Below are 23,304 nucleotides of genomic sequence, written 5' to 3'. Positions count from 1 at the left end.
GCTGAAAGCTTAACTCTTTGGTGCCCTGCGACTGACGTCACACCTATACCCCAAGGTATCCTGTGGAACCCTATGGACTTCGTAGAAATAGAGATAACAAGGGTAAGTTCTTACCATATCTCATATTGTCTTCAATAATGTTAGCACTTACTAAGCCACTAGTGCTTAATCTTTTCAAAATCAATAAAGCACTATTGATTTTGTAATCAATGACAGGTGTGTTTTCCAGTGAGCTGTAGGGTCTCCCAGACACACTTTAAACCAGACTTTGCTCACAATGCATTGGAGGTCTGCAGGGTCCTGATCACAGGCAAACGCTAGAGAATTTATTCCATGATAGTTGCAAAGTCCTGGCCTTCATATATGTTTGAGGTTTTCATAATTTGTTGTTGCTAAGATGCACTAAATTCATAGTTTAGTATAACAAATCCAAGCTGAACCACAACATGCATATTAGAACTAGAAATATCAAATTGGCTACATTTGAGGTTTGTATAGAATGACAGATTAAATTCATAATAATTGCAACAAAGATGTTTAAGTGATTTGTGCTCGGATGAATCTCCAACATGCCGTGAATTTTTTTCATCTGCTTGGGCTGAGGTGTAGACTGCCTGCCCCTTGGGCCGAGGTGTAGTCTGCCTTCCCCTTGGACCGAGGTGTAATCTGCCTGCCTCTTGTGCCGAGGTGCAATCTGCCTGCCCCTTGGGCCGAGGTTCGGGGTCTGCTTGGGTCGAGGTACGAGGTCTGCCTGCCACTTAGACTGAGGTACGAGGTCTGCCTGCCACTTGGGCTGAGGTATGGGGTCTGCCTGGCACTTGGGCCAAGGTGCAGTCTGCCTACCACCTGGGCTGAGGTTCAAGGTCTGCCTGCCACCTGGGCTGAGGTTCGAAGTCTGCCTGCCACCTGGGCCGAGGTTCGAGGTCTGCCTGCCACTTGGGCTGAGGTGCACCACTTCCATCTTGTTTTGAGAAACTGTTTATTAGCGATTAACTTTCCATCAGACAATCAGACCTTAAATTGATCTCCAAGCTTGCCATGGGTGGCATTGACTACATAGTGGGTTACACGATATAACCACACTGAGCAATTACTTTTGCGGAAACAGCACTATTTCCTCAGGGTTATATCTGGTGCAAGTTTGGCATAGGGCAGAGAGGAGTGGGTGAATTAAATAGAATGGGTATGAAATACCAGCAGCTGAAAATTCAAATCCTGACCCTGGCAGATGAATATCACGACGGAGGGTGGAAGTACCCTATTCCCCCCCCACAAACCCTCCCTCTTTGGTGCCTAACCCTAACCTCCCCCCGGTGATTCCTAACCCTAACCTCCCCTTTCCCGCACCACCCTAAACCTGGGGGGTGCTTAACCCCAACCTCCCCCCAGTGGACCCTAACTCCCCCTCCCCGCAGCCCAACCCTCCCGGGGGGTGCCTAACCCTAATTTCCTCCCGGGGGTGCCTAAGCCTAACCCTCCCTTCTCCGGGGAAATGGACAATACGTACCCGTCTGGACGATCGAGATTGCGGCGGTTCAGGATACTGACGCCACTAACCTGTTCTCGGGATATCGGCGTTGGCATTATGCCGGCCGACATCCCGTCCGCTGGCAATATATCTACATCTCAAATTAAATACATAAACTAGTTAAATACATAAATATGTCTAGTTTACCAAATATTGCTGAATGAGTGTCTTTATCACTTAGTGCATGTAGGGCTATTCATACTTAGAGCAAACACTGATTTACAAAAGTTCCAAGCTGTTGTTCCGATGCATTTCCTTCCTAAATTTCCTGGTGGGATTGCACTGTGACTGAGACTATACCCCAGCACACACTGTATGGATCTGCTTAAATATCTTGCTCTGTTTCCTTTTTGCCTTAGTTTGTGAAAGAGGCAGAGAGGGGAGTTGTCCATCCTTTTCCCTCTCCACCCTTCCTTCAGGGAGGGGATTGTATTAGCAGCAGTGTGACGGGGGAATCTGGCAAACCAAATCATTCTATCCACTCCAGCAGAGCCGCAGCCAGCCTAGTGCCAGGGAAATGCCTATAGCTGCGGCGCACACCTTGGACATTGCAGCAGTATCGCAGGTGATTATGAGGAGTAAGGATTGCAGGCACCCTGTAAGAACACACGGCAGTGACAGTGTGATGCAGCAAGACCTCATTGGCTGATAGTGTGCAGGTAAGATTCATTTCTTGCTCTTAATACAGGTTTGACGAGTAAAAACTTGCTCGCCCGTCACCGCTCGTAGCTATAAATTGCATTACTGTTTTTCAATGAGTAAAGTATGTCAATTCCAGTGATAAGTTTACTTTTTTATTTCCAAACAAGTATTGACATTTGTTCTCTTCGCTTCCAAAAAAGGTGATCTGTAGCTTTGTTTTCCCTTTATATATGGTCATAGAAAATGGATAATAAAACAAACATAATTTACTAAAATAGTATTTAATTGCAAAACTAAAGCATATCCACCAATCAGACATGTGTTTTTACTGTCTTACATTGGCTAGACAGATAAAAGCTAATTGCTGGTTGGTTGTTATGCTTCAGTGCAAATGTTACACCTGAGAGCTGTATTCAATTAGAGCGGATCCGCGATACTTTTTCACCTCCCAGACTTTTTGCCTACATCGGGTCTTTTGTAGGCGGAAAAGTATCGCGGCCGTCCCCACTTTACCCCCATATTTTATTCAATATGGAAGTAGGCGAAAACGGGACCCTGCGAAACTTGAACAGGCAGAAAGTTCTGTCAGATTTGAGGAAATCAGCCTGACACCCCCCAAAAGATGCTCTGACATGGGGGTTTACATTGGTACCCCCCAATTTGTCTTGCTGAAGATATTTGGTCTTTTTAAACTGGCTCAATAGCTGCTAAATAGCGTTTTTCTATAAGTGATGCAGAATAGTATTCAGGAGTATTTTTTCCAGAAAATAACTTATCCCAGCAAATTTGGGGTACTTGAAAATGGGGGTCAGCATATTTAAAAGTTGCTAAAGTTAAGTTGAAAAAATCGTGAAAAATCCACCTTCCGCAAGCACCTGCAATCAAAAAAACACCTGGGCCATACTTGGGGACCCCCCCAGAGTCAAGTTCGCTAGATTTTAACTTTGTCCCCCTACATTTTTTTTTTTTACGCCCCCAAATTCAAAGTGATGTTTTTGGGGTGTCCTTAAGTGTTGTTTTTTTAAAATCTGACAGAGTTTACCTTTGGGGGACTGTCTGAAGGCTGCACGGGGGTTCCCGCAACGTTGCACCCCAAAACAACAATTCTGCACTTTTTTCCGCCTGCTATTCATAGGCAAAACTTTTCCGCCTATTACATTACATTGACTTTCCGCCTAGGCGGAAAGTCTTCCAAATTGAATACGGAGTAAAACCAAAACAGGCGAAAATGAGGTCATCGGCAAAAAGTTTTTGCCAAAAACACGCGAAAACGGCTTTTCGCTTCAAATTTAATACGGCCCTAAATGCGATTTCAGAAACTTAGCCCTGCTGCATCAGATTATATACATGAAAATTTATATTTCTGTTTAGATATTTAAAAGTGTTAATACACTGTACTGATTTCACAATGACTTTTTTGCCAAATCTGCCAGAATTTGTAATATATTTTATGTGTTTTCTATGTTGCTGCATTTTGTCAAATTGTTATTGTTTAAGGTTTTTGCCTGCTGCTCATAGAACCCTGAGAGACGTTATAGGTTTATTAATCATACACGTGACAACATGTACAGGTAAGATACTATATGATTAGCATTTCAGCACTAACTGCTTTGTGTAGGCATTATTATGGAATGCTTTATTATTTATTCACAAGTACAGCTACAGGGAAAATGAAGTATGAGGGAGCACTTGTACATTCCCACAGCAAAGCTCTTGATATTTTATGTTACATGTGATTTTTTTTTAGGTTGGATTCTGTTCATCGCCCACTTCCTTGGTTTCTTAGGAACACAAGTCTACACGTTTTGTTCCCAAGATACAGATGTGTTAATGGCTGGCACAGTGACGCAGTGGTTGGCATTGCTGACTTAGTTCTGGCGCCTACAGTTTCATTTAGAGAAAGATGCTATCCTAATGGAGTTAGTACATTCTCCCTGTGTTCATGTGGATTTCTTCAGGGTATAGAACTCTACTTACACCCCTGTACATAACACAAACCGCTCACTTACAAATATACAACATCGCACAATTTAATTTCTGCCCCTAATCATACAGTAACTGACAATGAGACTTAACGTTTAGGGGCAGATAAAACAAGCCCTACCCCTACCATAAAATGACCTTTGACCCTGTATAATTCGCCACCAGGCTTTGAAAATAATCCAGATATTGTTGCAATTTATGGAATTTAATATTGGAATTCTTGAAATGCGTAAGTAGCCAGGACATTTTATGCTGCTATTCTTTCTCTTTCAAAATACATAAATAAAAAAGCAGATACATTCTCTGGAACTGTCTAAGCTCCCAGGAACTTAAGTCTAGTTTGTTTACTACTAAAGTATAGGTTGAGTCTCCCATATAAATTATTCTAAAAACCAAAATATTCCCCCCCTCCAAAATAATTTTTTGGGTGTTGACATGTCACATGACACTAGCGTCATGTGACGGGTCAGATAGCGTTCCCAAGAACGCCCCTCGTACATATTAACCTGTTTGCTGACCCCGTCAGGCTTCCCCCAGACTGTTGTCCGTCACCTCACTGGCCGGCCCCTCTGCAATCTCCATTTGGCAGTTGTCCCCATCTTGGTTCCCTGCAGCCGCCAGGTGAGCTCTCTGGGGCTCTCCTCCACTCCAACAGGTGACAGATCCAGCTCCATCTCCTCGCACTGCATATGAAAGGGATCTCTAGCATTTTAAAGGCATCCCTTTGCAAATATTCCAAAATCCGGAAAAAAACAGATCTGGAATGCTTCTTGTCCCAAGCATTTCGGATATGGGAGACTCAACCTGCATTATACTTATATTAGAAATGGCGTGTGATCAAAATATTAGGTGGTGTTATTTCCATCATTGCCTGTGTTCTAGGCATACGGTAGTGAGCTGCCAGACTGTCACTTCCTTTGTTATAAGGTTAGAATGATAAACAATTCTACATTTGATGACAGAAAAGGAGTAACTTCACCCATTCATGTCCTTTTAATTTATTTAATAGTCTGGTAGCTGTTTCATATTCCTTATTTGGCATATTTAAGAGTTTACAATTATTAATATTTGTAATGATGGTCAGCCTCCCTGAGAAATCATGGGGCCTGATTCAGAGGTACACGCTATTCCATCGCAATGCTCATGTAGTTGAGCGATTTTATTTGCAACTCCGCAAGCGCAAAAAGCTCTGCGATTGTAGCACAAAGATGCTATAGCGTTCGGGGCAGACGCTATTAGATATGGGGCGACAAAGTGATGGGAGTTCCTGGCAGGGTGCCTGAAGGGAACGCAAAACATTCTGTGTCATGGGCATGTTATGGGAATTTCACGGTCGTGTCAGTGACCGTGGCTGCGTAGTCAGACGCAGAGTCCATGTCCAGACAGACTGAACCTGCCATAGGTGCACGCGATACAGAGGTGCCGATGGTGCACGCGATACAGAGGTGTCCCAGCTCAGTAAGTGCTGTGTTAGGACATTCTGTATCACCGCGATAAGTCTCTGTACAGAATGTTCATTACTTACTCCATATTAAAGAGACCGATATACAAGTAGTCAATGTTCACATTTAGGGGGGTATTCAATTTGGAGCAAAAAGTGTGTGCTGGACTTTTCGCTCAACATAGGTTTTCCGGGGATAAAGTATCGGGCGCGTGCCCACTTTATCCCCATGTTCAATTAGAAATCAATGAAAACGGGAGCCGGCGGAGAGGGAAGTATCACCAAAAAACTGGAATTTTCGGGAAATATTCCAGGGACCCCCCAAAGATGTCTAGACATGGGGGATCACTATGGGTAACCCCATTTTTACCTGCTGAAGGAAGTCGGGGTTTCTAATAGCCGCATATAGTGCATATTTGCAGCTATGAAGAAGTGGTGAATAATAGCACTTAGGAATAGTTGTTGTTTTTTTTTTTTTTTTTAAATCTATCAAATTTGGGGTACATGAAAATGGGGGTAAGCATATTTTTAAGTCCTTCAAATGATATTTAAAAATTGCAAAAATGCACCTGCCGCTACTCCTGCAATGAAGAAAACACCTGCCGCATTTTAGGGAACCCCTCTGGAATCAATTTTGCTATTTTTGAACTGTGTTCTCTATTTATTTTTTTTTTAACACCCCAAAATTAAAAATTTTTGGGGGTGTCCCGATTTTTTTTTTTTTTACAAAGATCTTTTTTGTTGGTCATTCCCAGGGGTGCAGGCTATTTTTTTTTTTTTTTTAAGCCTGCACCCCTAAACCCCAATTCTCCACTTTTTTTCGCCATGTAAAACATGGTGAAAAGTTATCCCCGTTTTTTTACAAAGATGCAAAAAGTCTTTGTAATTGAATACGGGGATAATTGAAACATGCGAAAATTACGTCATCGGCAATAATAATTTATCACCGATTCTGACTTTTCGCAGCCAAATTTAATATGGCCATTATCGTATCGTGTGTTCATGTCATTTTGCATATATTGATCATTTATGCTTTAAACCTTTAACTGCAACCACATTAATGCTGGAGACACAAGATATAAAGGGTATATGTCAGCCGGGTTTGGGCAGAATTGTCACGTTTGGAGCAGAGGCACACATTTAGATTCCAAAATCAGTCGTCTAAAGATATCTGTGACTGTCTGTCTGTACCCATAAGGTGTGCCGTAGCCATGTAAATTTGTTGTTGCTCATTTCCCAAGCTCTATCTCTCATGTAAGTGGGATTTCAGAAGTCTGTAATACCTCCTACAGTGTATCTGTATAATATGCCATATCTAGAATTGATGTGTGACCAGAGTAATATTTTATTCACCTTTATATTTGCATATGCCCAGATACCCAGCCTGGGAAGAGCGCCAGTCCTACGGAGGCAAGATGCGTGCCTGATCCCAACACACAGTGCTATTAGCAGAATGAGACGGTCACTGAGCTGCTACACTTACATATCGCTGCTTCTTCTCTGGGATTGTGGTAAGTGCTGAGCTGCTACACTTACATATCGCTGCTTCTTCTCTGGGATTGTGGTAAGTGCTGAGCTGCTACACCTACATATTGCTGCTTCTTCTCTGGGATTGTGGTAAGTGCTGAGCTGCTACACTTACATATTGCTGCTTCTTCTCTGGGATTGTGGTAAGTGCTGAGCTGCTACACTTACATATCGCTGCTTCTTCTCTGGGATTGTGGTAAGTGCTGAGCTGCTACACTTACATATCGCTGCTTCTTCTCTGGGATTGTGGTAAGTGCTGAGCTGCTACACTTACATATCGCTGCTTCTTCTCTGGGATTGTGGTAAGTGCTGAGCTGCTACACTTACATATCGCTGCTTCTTCTCTGGGATTGTGGTAAGTGCTGAGCTGCTACACCTACATATTGCTGCTTCTTCTCTGGGATTGTGGTAAGTGCTGAGCTGCTACACTTACATATCGCTGCTTCTTCTCTGGGATTGTGGTAAGTGCTGAGCTGCTACACTTACATATCGCTGCTTCTTCTCTGGGATTGTGGTAAGTGCTGAGCTGCTACACTTACATATCGCTGCTTCTTCTCTGGGATTGTGGTAAGTGCTGAGCTGCTACACTTACATATCGCTGCTTCTTCTCTGGGATTGTGGTAAGTGCTGAGCTGCTACACTTACATATCGCTGCTTCTTCTCTGGGATTGTGGTAAGTGCTGAGCTGCTACACTTACATATCGCTGCTTCTTCTCTGGGATTGTGGTAAGTGCTGAGCTGCTACACTTACATATCGCTGCTTCTTCTCTGGGATTGTGGTAAGTGCTGAGCTGCTACACTTACATATCGCTGCTTCTTCTCTGGGATTGTGGTAAGTGCTGAGCTGCTACACCTACATATCGCTGCTTCTTCTCTGGGATTGTGGTAAGTGCTGAGCTGCTACACCTACATATCGCTGCTTCTTCTCTGGGATTGTGGTAAGTGCTGAGCTGCTACACTTACATATCGCTGCTTCTTCTCTGGGATTGTGGTAAGTGCTGAGCTGCTACACTTACATATCGCTGCTTCTTCTCTGGGATTGTGGTAAGTGCTGAGCTGCTACACTTACATATTGCTGCTTCTTTGGGATTGTGGTAAGTGCTGAGCTGCTACACTTACATATCGCTGCTTCTTCTCTGGGATTGTGGTAAGTGCTGAGCTGCTACACTTACATATCGCTGCTTCTTCTCTGGGATTGTGGTAAGTGCTGAGCTGCTACACTTACATATCGCTGCTTCTTCTCTGGGATTGTGGTAAGTGCTGAGCTGCTACACCTACATATTGCTGCTTCTTCTCTGGGATTGTGGTAAGTGCTGAGCTGCTACACTTACATATCGCTGCTTCTTCTCTGGGATTGTGGTAAGTGCTGAGCTGCTACACTTACATATCGCTGCTTCTTTGGGATTGTGGTAAGTGCTGAGCTGCTACACTTACATATCGCTGCTTCTTCTCTGGGATTGTGGTAAGTGCTGAGCTGCTACACTTACATATTGCTGCTTCTCTGGGATTGTGGTAAGTGCTGAGCTGCTACACTTACATATCACTGCTTCTTCTCTGGGATTGTGGTAAGTGCTGAGCTGCTACACTTACATATCGCTGCTTCTTCTCTGGGATTGTGGTAAGTGCTGAGCTGCTACACTTACATATCGCTGCTTCTTCTCTGGGATTGTGGTAAGTGCTGAGCTGCTACACTTACATATCGCTGCTTGTTCTCTGGGATTGTGGTAAGTGCTGAGCTGCTACACTTACATATCGCTGCTTGTTCTCTGGGATTGTGGTAAGTGCTGAGCTGCTACACTTACATATCGCTGCTTCTTCTCTGGGATTGTGGTAAGTGCTGAGCTGCTACACTTACCACAATCCCAGAGAACAAGCAGCGATATGTAAGTGTAGCAGCTCAGCACTTACCACAATCCCAGAGAAGAAGCAGCGATATGTAAGTGCTGAGCTGCTACACCTACATATTGCTGCTTCTTCTCTGGGATTGTGGCAAGTGCTGAGCTGCTACACCTACATACAGTGCATCTGGAAAGTATTCACAGCGCTTCCCTTATTCCACATTTTGTTATGTTACAGCCTTATTTCAAAATGGAATAAATTAATTTTTGTCCTCAAATTCTACACACAATGCCCCATAATGACAACGTGTAAAAAAAATTTTTTGCGATGTTTGCAAATTTAATAAAAAAAAAAACCTAAGAAATCACATGTATATAAGTATTCACAGCCTTTGCGCAATACTTTGTTGATGCACCTTTGGCAGCAATTACAGCCTCAAGTCTTTTTGAATATGATGCCACAAGCTTGGCACATCTATCTTTGGACAGTTACGTCCACCCTTCTTTGCAGCACCTCTAAAGCTCCATCAGGTTGGAGCGTCGGTGCACAGCCATTTTCAGATCTCTCCAGAGATGTTCAATCGGATTCAAGTCTGGGCTCTGGCTGGGCCACTCAAGGACATTCACAGAGTTGTCCTGAAGCCACTCCTTTTGATATCTTGGCTGTGTGCTTATGGTCGTTGTCCTGCTGAAAGATGAACTGTCGCCCCAGTCTGAGGTCAAGAGCGCTCTGGAGCAGGTTTTCATCCAGCATGTCTCTTTACATTGCTGCATTCATCTTTCCCTCAATCCTGACTAGTCTCCCAGTTCCTGCTACTGAAAAACATCCCCACAGCATGATGCTGCCACCACCATGCTTCACTGTAGGGATGGTATTGACCTGGTGATGAGCGGTGCCTGGTTTCCTCCAAACATAACCCCTGGCCTTCACGCCAAAGAGTTCAATCTTTGTCTCTAATGTTCTGAGAGTCCTTCCGGTGTATTTTGGCAAACTCCAGGCCGGCTTCCATGTGGTTTTTACTAAGGAGTGGCTTCCGTCTGGCCACTCAACCATACAGGCCTGATTGGTGCATTACTGCAGAGATGGTTGTCCTTCTGGAAGGTTCTCCTCTCTCCACAGAGGAATGCTGCAGCTCTGACAGAGTGACCATCGTGGTCTTGGTCACCTCCCTGACTAGAGTCCTGGTGGTTCCGAACTTCTTCCATTTACGGATGACGAGGGCCCCGATGCTCATTTTGACCTTCAAAGCAGCACATATTTTTCTGTACCCTTCCCCAAATTTGTGCCTCAAGACAATCCTGTCTCGGAGGTCTACATACAATTCCTTGGACTTCATGCTTGGTTTGTGGTCTGACATGCACTGTCAAGTGTGGGACCTTATATAGACAGGTGAATGCCCTTCAAAATCATGTCCGGTCAACTGATTTTACCACAGGTAGACTCCAATTAAGCTGTAGGAACATCTCAAGGATGATCAGTGGAAACAGGATGCACCTGAGCTCAATTTTGAGCTTCATGGCAAAGGCTGTGAATACTTATGTACATGTGATATTTTTTTGTGTTTTTTTTTTTTTTTTTAATAAAATTGTCAAAAATCTCAAAAACCTTTTAACACAATCCCCCATAATGTTGTCATTATGGGGTATTGTGTGTAGAATCTTGAGGACAAAAATGAATTTATTCCATTTTGGAATTAGGCTGTAACATAACATAAAATCTGGAAAAAGTGAAGCGTTGTGAATACTTTCCGGATGCACTGTATCGCTGCTTGTTCTCTGGGATTGTGGTAAGTGCTGAGCAGCTAAACACAAAAACATTCAATGTTGTCTTCTGCTGTCTCATTCTGTATTCCTTGTTCTTCACTCCAAAAGCATTTAAACATACCTGTTTCTAGCCCCCCAATCTTCTTTTTAATTATGTGTCTGTTAATGGCACTGTCGGTCTGATTCAGAGTTGTACGCCATTAGCATCGCTCCTGTATCTTATGCTAATTCCGCAGGGGGCGTCTTGTGCAAATAGACTCCTCATGGTGGCTTTTGTGATCTGTTGCTGTATCAGAGGACACAGCCATCGGCCATCTTAGCTAGCCTAAGCTTACTCAGAATGGCCACCGGAACTCCTCTGCCAGGGCCAGGAAATCTGCAATGAAGATCCGATGCTGAGTCTTCGGACGAATCACCCGAATTGTGATGTCGACAGAGAGTGTTTTGTTTTGTTTTTTCCTTCAGGTAAAGAGGAATCACTGTATAATGGTGCTGTAACAGAGGTCTTGTTGCTTTTTTGGTGTGATTTCAGCCAGTATCAGTAAGGTCCTACCTGTGATGTGCCTCAGTCAGATGTACAGCTTGCCAGTGCCACCTGTAATATAAAGCATGCCAGTACCACCTGTGATGTGCTAGAGTCAGATGTACAGCTTGCCAGTGCCACCACTGTCCTACCTGTGATGTGCTAGGGTCAGATGTACAGCTTGCCAGTGCCACCAATGTCCCACTTGTGATGTGCTAGGGTCAGATGTACAGCTTGCCAGTGCCACCACTGTCCTACCTGTGATGTGCTACAGTCAGATGTACAGATTGCGAGTGCCACCACTGTCCCACTTGTGATGTGCTAGGGTCATATGTACAGCTTGCGAGTGCCACCACTGTCCCACTTGTGATGTGCTAGAGTCAGATGTACAGCTTGCGAGTGCCACCACTGTCCCACTTGTGATGTGCTAGGGTCATATGTACAGCTTGCGAGTGCCACCACTGTCCCACTTGTGATGTGCTAGAGTCAGATGTACAGATTGCGAGTGCCACCACTGTCCCACTTGTGATGTGCTAGGGTCATATGTACAGCTTGCGAGTGCCACCACTGTCCCACTTGTGATGTGCTAGAGTCAGATGTACAGATTGCGAGTGCCACCACTGTCCCACTTGTGATGTGCTAGGGTCATATGTACAGCTTGCGAGTGCCACCACTGTCCCACTTGTGATGTGCTAGAGTCAGATGTATGGCTTTGTTTGTGAAAGTCTTCCAGTTATTTTATGTGTTGAACATTATTCTTCCCACATGCTTAGTCCCAGACAGCTTGTAATGGAGCAATATAACATAATTTTATAGTTTAGGGGCATTTTCCAACTATCCTTTCTTTTTTCCCTCTACAGTTGTCAGTGAGTCTGGCTATCTCCGCCTGCGGAAAGCTCATCACACGGCCTTAAGCAAAGCCTCGGTGTATGTGGATTTTTACATCCTGGGTAATGCCAGTATATCCTCACATGTGTCTGTAATTCTAATGGACGTTAAAAGCAACCAAACTGTTACAAGCAAAGAGCTTCCTGCAAACCAGTCACAAGGGGACCTGGAATTTGAGTGTTTCAATTTTCCCTCAGCTGGAGTCTTCCAATTTCATATGCAACTTGAGAGTGAAAATGATAGTGTTGTCCACATTATAAGCGGCAAACTAAATGTCACCTGGCCAACGTTTCACATTGATCTGAACAGGACGTCAAGAGATCTGTTGAGATCCTTCCAGGTCGGGATCTTCACCAACGAGCAGCTGTGCTCGGGCTTTCCCAGTCAGGAACCCAGGTTTTCACTGGAGGTCGAACACACTCACAGCTTCCAAGAGGAGGAGGAACCAAGCGCTGATAGATTTATGCTGTATAAAACGTACAAAGAGGTCCCGTTGTCCGGATCCCAGTGGGTGGAGTTTGAATGTGCATCTGTGCGACCCGAAGCCTTTATCACCGTGTTCCTAAAGCCCATGCTTTCTGAGTCCGTGATTGCTTACACGGGACCTGTTGACCTTGTGAAGACCTTTAAATATAAGCTGGTAACAGTGACAGAAAAAAAATGTGATGCCTCAATGGCAGTTTATATTACAGCCCCTCCATGTAATTACGTTGAGGGGAAAATGATCGTCTACAAGGAGTCGCCCAGGAGCCCAGGTGAAAGTTTCACCACATTGGCAGAAAATATCCTACAAAAGGGAGAGAAGAGCACTCGGTTTAACTGCACCTTATTTGAGATTGGGAAGAACAAGTACTGTTTCGAGTTCTGGATGTCTCTGAGTGGCAGCACTATTCATTCAGTTCCGAGAGCCAAGCAATGCGTGGAGATCCGTAGAGAAATAGGTGCGTATATCAACTGCTTAACGGTAAGAAGTCTCTATACCATTCCACACGCTGGGCAGAAACCACCTATCCTGCACTGATGAGCTCTAACAAGGGCATAACTGTCTGTATGTGGAAATTCTATCTCTGCAATAGTCCAAATCATGCTCTAAAACACAGAGGGTAAGGCATTGACTCATATTGCCGCATTGTAAACTGAATTTCCCAGAAGTCTGTTTTCCTGAATACGACTTGCTTATGTAGGGGCTTATTTACTAAGCACTGGATATTCAAACCCACGTTATCTGCCAATTTTGCCTGCCATATTTAAAAGGACAATAATAGTAAATGATTTGCATTAAATAGTAATACCAATCTGGCAGGCAAAATCTGCAAAAAATCAAGGGTTTTGAAAATCCATTGCTTAGTAAATCTGCACCGTAGTATTGGATTAGTTTACTTTTCTTGCATTAACTGTGCAAATGTTTTTAATCACTTTAAATGTTAGGTAAATCTCCCTCTCCATTGCATAGAGGTAGGTGAGAGAAGGGAGATCACGTAAACATAACTAAACTCTTATGGAGTAAAAGCCTCCAGTAGGATCTGCATTAGTTCAGTCTATAATCGGCATGGCCATGTTTGTGTGCAGGCATTTACTATTAATTAAAAACTGATGGACTTAGGACCTGATTCAGACCCTCTCGCTAAGGCGCGATCGGTCGCTGTGAGCAATATTCTCCCATCTACGCATGCATATAATTCGCAGTGCGTGTGCGCAAACAATTCATTGCGATCTGATTTTGGTAGCTCGTAAGCCACTATCAGGTCGCTGCTTTGAGTGACAGATAGTGCCGTTTGTGGGTGGTAACAGGGGAAGGTGCTTGTGAACGGGGGAGTATTGTTGCGAACGTAGGCTTGTCAGTCCCCCAAAACGCTGTTTAAAGGGCGTGCATAATTCACAAAGTAGCGTCATTGTACACGTCATCTGCATGTATTTCAGCCCGCACTGATCGCAGTGCTTGCGGCGGGGAAAGGCAACCCCAACGGCTGCGAGCAGCTCCGATGGCTTACGATGGTCCCGATTAATCATACATTTCCTGGAGATGACGTGTGTTGCGAGAGGCAAGGGAGCGTCTTCAGACAATTGCGAGCGTACTTTGCGTAGCTTGCTAGCACACAGTGGGCGTCCTTACGCGACGCAGTGTGAGCGCTTAATTTAAATATCCAGCCCCTTTTGGCCAGCGAACGATCGCATCTTGCGAGCAGGTCTGAATGAGCTCCTTGACGTTTGCCTATATTTACTCTTATGAATACACATGGGGAATTACTTTTGTCAGAGACGTGGAGCCTGTGGCAGCCGTGGAGTCCTTGCAGTGCCACGTGTGGAGATGGCCAGAGAGAACGATACAGAACGTGCCTCTCGGCGTCACCTGTAAAACCTCTGTGCAGTGACAGCAGGAAGGAGACGTCGCTCTGCTCGCTGGAGGACTGCCCAAGTAGGTCATCTCATTTCTGCTCATACTAAAGTTCTGAGAGCAATATAGGGGTCGTATGGCAAAGACGGATGGGTGATCGGTTTACAGGTTTATGGGAAACTTGCCTAGATGAAAAAATATTGCTTGAGGTCCTGGAGGTTTTAAACATGATGGGTATATCTGCTGCAATGACACTCATGTCCAAAAAGTTGCTCTTAAGATCCCAAACTGTATTGGCATTGCATTGTCTACACAAACTTCTAATTTGTATACTATTTTAGGACAAGATGCTTATATACCAGATACTTAGTATGTGTTAGGTAACTTTGCCATTTTCAACTGAACATTGTGAAGGAGAATTCCCAGCATTAGTCCCTGAGTGTGATGGAAACAAAGATTTACAAATCGCAGTTCAGTACGCAAGTAGCCAGTGAGAAGTAGCTAAATAATGATGGAAATCATCATTGAATATATCTTGGCACCAGCCTTCCAGTACAGACAAGATGGGTTCTGTATGGCCGGCGGTTCAAATCCCGACAGCGGCTGCCTGGAAGGGATGAAAATCCAGAACGTCCAAGGTAAGTATTTCCTAACCCTATTCTACCCCCTAACCCTAACACTCCTTTAGTGGTGCCTAACCCTAACCTCCCCCCGTGGGTGCCTAACCCTAGCCCCCCCCTTCCCCTAGCCTATCCATAACCTCCCGAGGGGGTGCCTAACCCTAAGCCCTATACCTAACCTCTACTCCCCCCTTCAACCGGTAAGCCGGGTGTCGGGCTCCCGGCGTATGATTTCGTCCGTCAGCTTCCCGACTGCTTCCCCGACAAGATATAGTCTTCCTAACAAAAATGTATACACGGACATATTTTTGGAATGCATGCATAGAGCAGAAATGTGTATCTTGTGCCAAATACATTTGATGTACTTCCAACTCTAAATAATGGTCACTGTGTTTATTGGCACTTGATACCCCAAATACACTGAGGTTCCCAGGAGAGCTTCAACTGGGCCATAGTCAAATGTGGTGCAGGATTGTCCGGTGTGGCCATAGCCGGGTGAAATTCCAGCCTGTGCCAGCCCTGCCCCTGAACTTGATGATGTCATGATGGGCTGCCGGGAACAGGAAGGAGCTGAGCGCCTGGAGCATCCATATGATTCACCAGCCGAATCTGTAGGCTACAGGATGCCATTCCAAATTCCAGACCCATAGGTAAAGAAACAAAGTATAAAAGTTTTATGTCTAGTTTGTCTTACAAACAATAAAAATTTCCACCTTTAATGACTTTCCATATTTTTGGGTTTCTGTTTTAGCTGGTTTACATATACTTTCTTTGCATTATTGTTGTCTGATGATGAGAGGTTTATGTAAATCACTCATATGTAAGCAGGTAGATGGGGGAAGACATCATTGTTAAAAAAAAAAAAATCCTACCAGATAATGGGCTATTCTTTTTGATTTGGGGAATTCAGCAAATCCAGATAAAGTAGTGGTTCCATAAGGGAAAGGTGTTAAAAGATCACGAATACCTAAAATAGAACTGTTCAGATATGACCTATGTTTGTACAATTCACTGAACAGCAGTAACTAATTTAAACTACAACTTTGGGGGTGATTCAGCTTAGGACGGAATTGCAAAGCTGCACGCAGGCTATAGATATGATGTTCAGTCTGCACGCAGGCTATAGATATGATGTTCAGTCTGCACGCAGGCTATAGATATGATGTACAGTCTGCACGCAGGCTATAGATATGATGTACAGTCTGCACGCAGGCTATAGATATGATGTACAGTATGCAAGCAGGCTATAGATATGATGTTCAGTCTGCACGCAGGCTATAGATATGATGTACAGTATGCACGCAGGCTATAGATATGATGTACAGTATGCACGCAGGCTATAGATATGATGTACAGTATGCACGCAGGCTATAGATATGATGTACAGTATGCACGCAGGCTATAGATATGATATGCAGTATGCACGCAGGCTATAGATATGATGTACAGTATGTACGCAAGCTATAGATATGATGTACAGTCTGCATGCAGGCTATAGATATGATGTACAGTATACACGCAGGCTATAAATATGATGTGCAGTATGCACGCAGGCTATAGATATGATGTACAGTCTGCATGCAGGCTATAGATATGATGTACAGTCTGCATGCAGGCTATAGATATGATGTACAGTCTGCATGCAGGCTATAGATTTGATGTACAGTATACACGCAGGCTATAGATATGTACAGTATGCACGCAGGCTATAGATATGATGTACAGTGTGCACACAGGCTATAGATATGATGTACAGTGTGCACGCAGGCTATACATATGATGTACAGTCTGCATGCAGGCTATAGATATGATGTACAGTCTGCATGCAGGCTATAGATATGATGTACAGTATACACGCAGGCTATAGTTATGATGTACAGTATGCACGCAGGCTATAGATATGATGTACAGTATACACGCAGGCTATAGATATGTACAGTATGCACGCAGGCTATAGATATGATGTACAGTGTGCACGCAGGCTATACATATGATGTGCAGTATGCACGCAGGCAGCTTTGCAATTCCATCCTTGCTAATATACAAATGCAGCAGGAGGTTTATAACACCCCCTGCTGCATTTGCGATCCCAGCACCGCGACCATGGTCGCAGGCTGGGATGGTGGACGGCGCCGGGCCACCAGCCAGCTTAGTAAGCCTCAGTCCCTGGACGCAGCCCCTGGCCTTGCCACTCTTGGAAAACGGGGCGAGCACGCCCCCATTTCCAGGAACACCGGCTGTCCCTGCCCCCGCACCGCGCAATGCAGTGCGTATTTCTAAATTGTTTTGTTGTCTCTTCTGCTATTGAGAGCCGATTAATAGGGCCCCCAGGCAGGCACATAGAAACATTACCTGTTTCCTTCTCTGCATTCAACAGTATTATTAACTCATATACATGACCAGCTATACACTTCTGCCCAGTGGCTGGTGCTGTATTTGTGGAAACTTTTTATTGTAAGTTTAGCACTACTGTTGAGGGGTGAAGGAGGGGTACATCACCACCCACACTACTAATTGTGTACATTTTATATGTTTATTCTATACAAGCTACTCCTGGGACCAGTGGCAGAACTACTTCTGGAGCAGCCCATGTAGGGCCTGAGGATGTTGCTCTATTCACTTCGGAGGCCTCTGCTTTATTGAGCCTGCATTGTGGCTGGCGGATGTGCAGTGATCCTCACACGGCATGAATTGGCCAGGGGTCCTGAGAGGGGGGGGTGGGTTGTGGGTACAAAGTTCCTTGGCCTCTGTAGGGGAGCTGTATTTGTGGCGGCGATCTAAAATAGGGACATACACCACATTGGGACATATCTATGCCTCTCAGTATTCTGGCTCCCCCAAAGTCTTGGCAGCCCACGGTTTGCTACCCTTCACCCAAATTATGGTATCCCACCCAGCATTTGAGTGCTGTATCCCTGCCTGTGAGTTTGTCACTACAGGCATGCCACGATAGCAGAGAATACAACTACTATAGTACACAGATAAATCCTATGTATATACTGTATATTTTCCCTTTTACAAGCACCTGGATGACTGTAATGTAACAGATTATTAATGTATCAACTCCATAGATTACGTCTTTGTTTGATAAGTAACTATATCTCAATCTTTAATATCTCTCTGTAACCTTTATAACATTATTGCCAAAATTATTGGCGACAAAATTAGAGCCTGTGCAGATACATGTCCCCCACAAAGCTACATAAAAGCTGTTATCTACTATGAAACTAAGGCCCTCATTCAGAACCGTTCGCTATTTGCGTTCGTTCGTTCTAAAACAAGGGGTGGCTATGCAAATGATCCGTTCGCACATTGCAGTCTGTTCACACCTCTAAGTCTGAACGAGCGAGCAAAACTTACCATACGTCATGTCCGCTATTTATTAGATTAATCGAGTACATCGAACAGGATATGAACTGCTCGCTATTCTTGTGGTTGGTTTTTTCAACCGCTATTTTGTGAGCAGTTCTGAGTTAAAAAAAACCAAGTGACGTGGTCATTGACGCTGCTATATTAATTATGCACACCCATAAAACGCCCGTTTTGACCTTTAAGCACGCCTGCGAACGGATCTCCACTCCCCGTTTTCAAGCCCCTTCCCCTGTTACCACCCACATATGCCTCATTCTGTCACTCAAAATAGCAGGCACTCACTATATTGCGTACAAATGTTTTTCGGCCGCACTGACTGGTTCGCGCATGCGTACTAAAAACCGTACGCATGCGCAGATGTGCGAACATCGCTCGGAACGAGCGTACTGCCGCTAGCGAGTGGCTCTGAATGAGGGCCTAAGATTGCAGACTAGACAGATACTTAGAAGTATATATTACGGTACTTCCTCTTCTGATCATTTATAACAAGGGAATCTTCCTCGTTAATTTTTTTAAAGTTTTAAGCAGACCTCAGTCCCTTAATCCATGGAAGGGCCTGATCACTGCAATAAAGAAGATCCAAAACTTCCATTGTAATTTCAGAGTCTCCCTGGAAGAGAATGTTACACACTCTCCAGAAAGCGCTGTCGGATATGGCATGAAATATAAAAACCTCCAAGGGGTTCTCTATAAATTCTCATAAAGCTTACAGAGATGTGGCAGAGAATTTACAGATATTAAACTATATCATCCTGCTCAAATTACTGCAACATTGGCTTCTTGAAATACAACCTCATGGCAGCACATTGAAACTTTATTTCTCAGTCTGGGGAGATGTACTAAAGCCTTGGAGAGAGAGAGAGTACCAATTAATCATCTTCTATCTGTCATTTTTCAAACACAACCTGCAAAATGTCATTTAGAATCTGATTGTTTGGTACTTTATTTCTCCAAGGCTTGATACAGTTCCCCCATAATATCCTTAACGCTATGTTTCAGGTTCCTGTTATTAAAGACCCCAAGATCCGTCTCTTAGCTTCTTCTACTCAAGACATGCGAAAAAGAAAAAGACCTTGGATCTGGTCTCTATCTCAGCCTTTGGCTTTTTGCATCCAATCTGACCTAATTTGGACTATACCATTAAATAGGGTTTTCCATAAAATATCTCTATAGGTTGAATCAGAGCCGTAACTAGACTTTTTGGTGCCCTGTGCCAGAAAGAGCAATGGCACACATATTTTTCAAGTAGGGAAATAACGCACGCAAAAATGGCCTCATGGGGAAGGGCCAGGGAAGAGATAGGGGAGGCCAGGAGATGCTGGGGATGAAATAAGAGAAAGCTACAAGTGAGAATGTTAATAAACAGAAAATTGACAGGCCCAAACAGCACCCCCTGCCCTGCGGTGCCCTGTGCCATGACACAGGACGCATAACCCTAGTTACAGCCCTGGGTTGAATGACCCTACTTCAGCTATTTATTTTTTCTTTCTTACTTTGTGGTAGTGGTTATGCAGATAGTAAGGATGAGATGTAATATTGGAGTGGGCCTTCTACACTCAATGCTTCATTTGTAGCGTTTCATCCCCCTCCCTAATGCACAATAGTCTTCTCTCTACAATGTTGCTTTTCCGTATAAACCTTAAAAAATGTGAAGCTTGGATCAATGGTTAACATCTTTGTTTTGCTATATATTTGTGTACTGTTCTGTTGCATGATCCTCAATAAATGTTGTTTTTTCTTAATCACTAAACTGGCTAATATTATTCCCCAAAACTGCTCAGAAATTCAGTTGTTTTTATGATTGAATTAGGTCAAGAACATCTATTTATAGCTTAGCCAAAATAATTGTATTATTATTATTATTTTTTTAAACATCATTAATTTTTTTTTTGTAACATATCGTTCTTTGATATATCGGACTATCACAACTTTGCATTTCCCCTGTGGCAACCAGGTATGCACTGTGGGACTGAGGGCTGCTACATTTGTATTTCCCTGGTGGCTGCTGCTGTCTGCAGCCACTGGGTGAGGGGTACTGGCAGGATGATTGATCAGCAACATGGCAGACACTGGCGGGGAGGGTGCAGGGATGCAGAGGGATGGCAACTCCTGGAAGATTATCTCCCAGCAGCCGCCCAGTGTGTGACCATGTCAGGTAATGCACAGCCTGGTGTGGTCACAAACCATGCGATTACGCCAGGCAAGTGGTTATATGGAAACAATCCCCCAATATTATGAACATAGTAGTTCTGTGCTGCACTTTTCTCACTAAGTTTGGCTTATTTTATTTTTTTTTGGCATAAATCAATGGTTTTCATCTTTTAAAATTGATTGTCTTTGAAATTCAATGTACCATATAAATTTGCTCTTTATATTGTGTTTGTTTATTTTTTTGCTATAGCTGTAAAGCCTTCAAGCAAATCTGCCACTAATACGAAGGACGACTCTAAAACAAGTAATACAGTTACTATCACTGGAATTTCACTGTGCCTCTTCATCATCCTCATTACTATTGTCATCACTGTCTGGCGGAAATTCACAAAGGCCGGCAAGTGCAGCCCAGCAGCCAGACACAGTTCAGCTCATTCAGGCAACTGTCGGAAGAACTCAGATGAGGAGAAAATCTACCAAATGAGGGAGAGCTTCTCTGACGTTGGGGATGGTCAGCAGGAAAGCTTGGAAGAGGGAGTCCATATACCTTTAAATTACAGACAAAGTGAAAATGTTACTGAAGACCAAGCCATCACGGAAAACAACTGTTCCCAGGCCAACAATCAGAAGATCATTCCACCAATTTTCAGTTATCGGCTTGCCCAACGGCAGCTAAAAGAGATGAAACAAAAGGGCCTCACTGAGGCCACAAAGGTCTATCATGTCTCCCAGAATCCTATGGCAGACACTGCACTAGACGTTTCGCTGTCTCCTCCCCAGGTCTCGGAGAACTCGGAGGAAGCCGCAATAAACAAGTTTAGGATACAGTCTCCATTTTTAGAGCCAAAGAATAGCCATAGCCGAAATATCGGTGAAAGGCCAAACTCAAGGTGTGTCTTTCCACCAACGCAAGGACTTGGTCCAAGTCAAACATTGCCTAAAATATCCCATCTTAAGAACACTGATGCAAAAGCAAGATATGATAAAGGCTATCAGAAAAGCAACAACTTCCGGAGAACATCTAGTTTTCATGAAACTAAGTACAATAAACCCTACAGGGAAAGAAGTCTGACTTCTCCCTCTCCTAGACAAACAATGGTCTATAACTCAAGGACAAGAATGTGGGAGTATGCCACAGTAGAGAGATTGAAGCATAAACCAATAAGGCTAGAAAGGAGCCCAGAAAATCTCATTAGAGGTGCCTCTTTCCCCCTCAGTGCAACTGGGCATCCATCAAAAAATCAATCTCTACAACCAGGAGAGAGTAGGCCTGATTTAATCTGTAGCCGGTATATTGCTGGTAAGTCTTCAAAACCAGAGAGACCAGAACAGATCCGAGTGCGCAAAGGTCCTTCCCCAGTTGATGGATCTTGGAACAAGGTCCAAGATGGCTCACCTTTACCAAAACATAACTGCTCCAGGAGCAGCCCCCATAGTCCTGCTCATTACCGAAGAGAAAAATGTCAGAGTTTTCCCTGGGGCAACGAATACTATTTCTATGATAATACAACATTTGGGCTCACAGAAGCTGAACAGCAGATGATAGACTTACCTGGATATTTTGCTTCTAATGAAGAGGATGAAACTAGTACTCTAAGCATTGAAAGATTAGTCATTTAATTAATCAACCATGACTGTGATTTATGGTTTTTTTTTTTTATTATCATTTGTGTATTTTGTATATTGACCACAGTACAAGCTTAGGTCACATAGGTGGTCAAGCACAGTAATTGTAGAACAATATGTACCCAGCACATACAGTTGTGTGCACTACATGTGTCTGCATAAAGGGGACAACACCGCAAAATATGTCCCTGATTTGCCAAACCATGCCTACATTCACTACAGGAAATGCCCACAATGACTAATCTCTGCCCCTTTTCGGGCACCATAAATAATAATTGTGCAGCACAAATTCTAGCCACGAATACTTAGGCCACTTCTTCGGGCATTTTGGCAACTTTCCATTTAAATGCAGTTCTTTCTTAGCACGTAATTAGCAAAATATAAATTAGGGAGAATTTTTATAAAGCACAAAGGTTTTAATCATTTTCCAAAAATACACATATACACATGTTTTATGTAAAGTCATTTTAATGATCAATATTTTTAGGCTGCTTTTCAAATATTTTGTTTTTTTAAGAACTTGCGTTTCAATATCTCAAAGCAGGTAATTATACATTATTCAAAGATGTTTTATGATATTGCTGTTTTCACTAAAACTTAAAATATGAAGGGTTATATGAAAATATTTGCCGTGGTGAGAGCTTATAAAGTTTATTTTTTTCAGGCTTGAAGGGTGCTATTAAGGTAATAAAAAAATAACCAATTGTCTTGTCGGTGTCTGATAACACTGTGTGAACTGTGTTGCTGCAGATTTCTTTATACGCTGTTCCAGCTGCCTATAAAATAATAGCGATCTGTGAACTAAATGTGCATTGATCCCTTTAGTTGATTGAATGAACCGTGTACTGTATATATAGTACTGCTGTGATCACAATCCCCAGCACTTAACCATTCACTCCATCCCCACTGCCAGCGTTGAGGAACGATGGGTGTCTGATCTTCATGCTTGTAAATTTCAGGGAGTACCATAACCCATGCCAAGTGGACCATACAATACCATTGTCGAATTCGCCTGTATAGTTGCCATTTTTATAATACACCCCATTTAAGTTGCCTGTATGACACC

At 43.5% G+C, this 23,304-nt stretch overlaps 2 protein-coding genes across 5 annotated transcripts in view; one reads left to right on the top strand and one right to left on the bottom strand.

Annotated features, from left to right (window-relative positions):
- Positions 1-1,982: 1,982 nt before the first annotated feature.
- THSD1 (thrombospondin type 1 domain containing 1) lies at positions 1,983-22,942 on the top strand. 4 transcript variants are annotated; one of them, XM_088469086.1, is made up of 5 exons: positions 1,983-2,187; positions 6,970-7,105; positions 12,107-13,075; positions 14,392-14,550; positions 20,863-22,942. In XM_088469086.1, the coding sequence occupies exons 2-5, from the start codon at positions 7,048-7,050 to the stop codon at positions 22,230-22,232; spliced, it is 2,556 nt and encodes an 851-aa protein (XP_088325212.1). In that variant the 5' UTR covers positions 1,983-2,187; positions 6,970-7,047; the 3' UTR covers positions 22,233-22,942. The 4 variants fall into 4 exon arrangements, with proteins under 4 accessions (XP_088325212.1, XP_088325213.1, XP_088325210.1 ...); XM_088469087.1 differs by lacking the exon at positions 1,983-2,187 and adding an exon at positions 3,694-3,741; XM_088469084.1 differs by lacking the exon at positions 1,983-2,187 and adding an exon at positions 4,073-4,129.
- The window catches only part of LOC148527266 (fibrinogen-like protein 1), a 39,492-nt gene continuing 38,867 nt past the window's right edge, over positions 22,680-23,304 (bottom strand). Inside the window, exon 8 of the mRNA XM_088469088.1 lies at positions 22,680-23,303. Coding sequence (XP_088325214.1) covers positions 23,123-23,303 — 181 coding nt within the window. The 3' untranslated portion in view covers positions 22,680-23,122. The remainder of the gene's footprint in view (position 23,304) is intronic.

Source organism: Taudactylus pleione, unplaced genomic scaffold, assembly GCF_031769625.1.
Source record: "Taudactylus pleione unplaced genomic scaffold, aTauple2 ptg000089l, whole genome shotgun sequence".
Lineage (NCBI taxonomy): Eukaryota > Metazoa > Chordata > Amphibia > Anura > Myobatrachidae > Taudactylus > Taudactylus pleione.
This window is presented reverse-complemented; position numbering and strand designations above follow the sequence as displayed.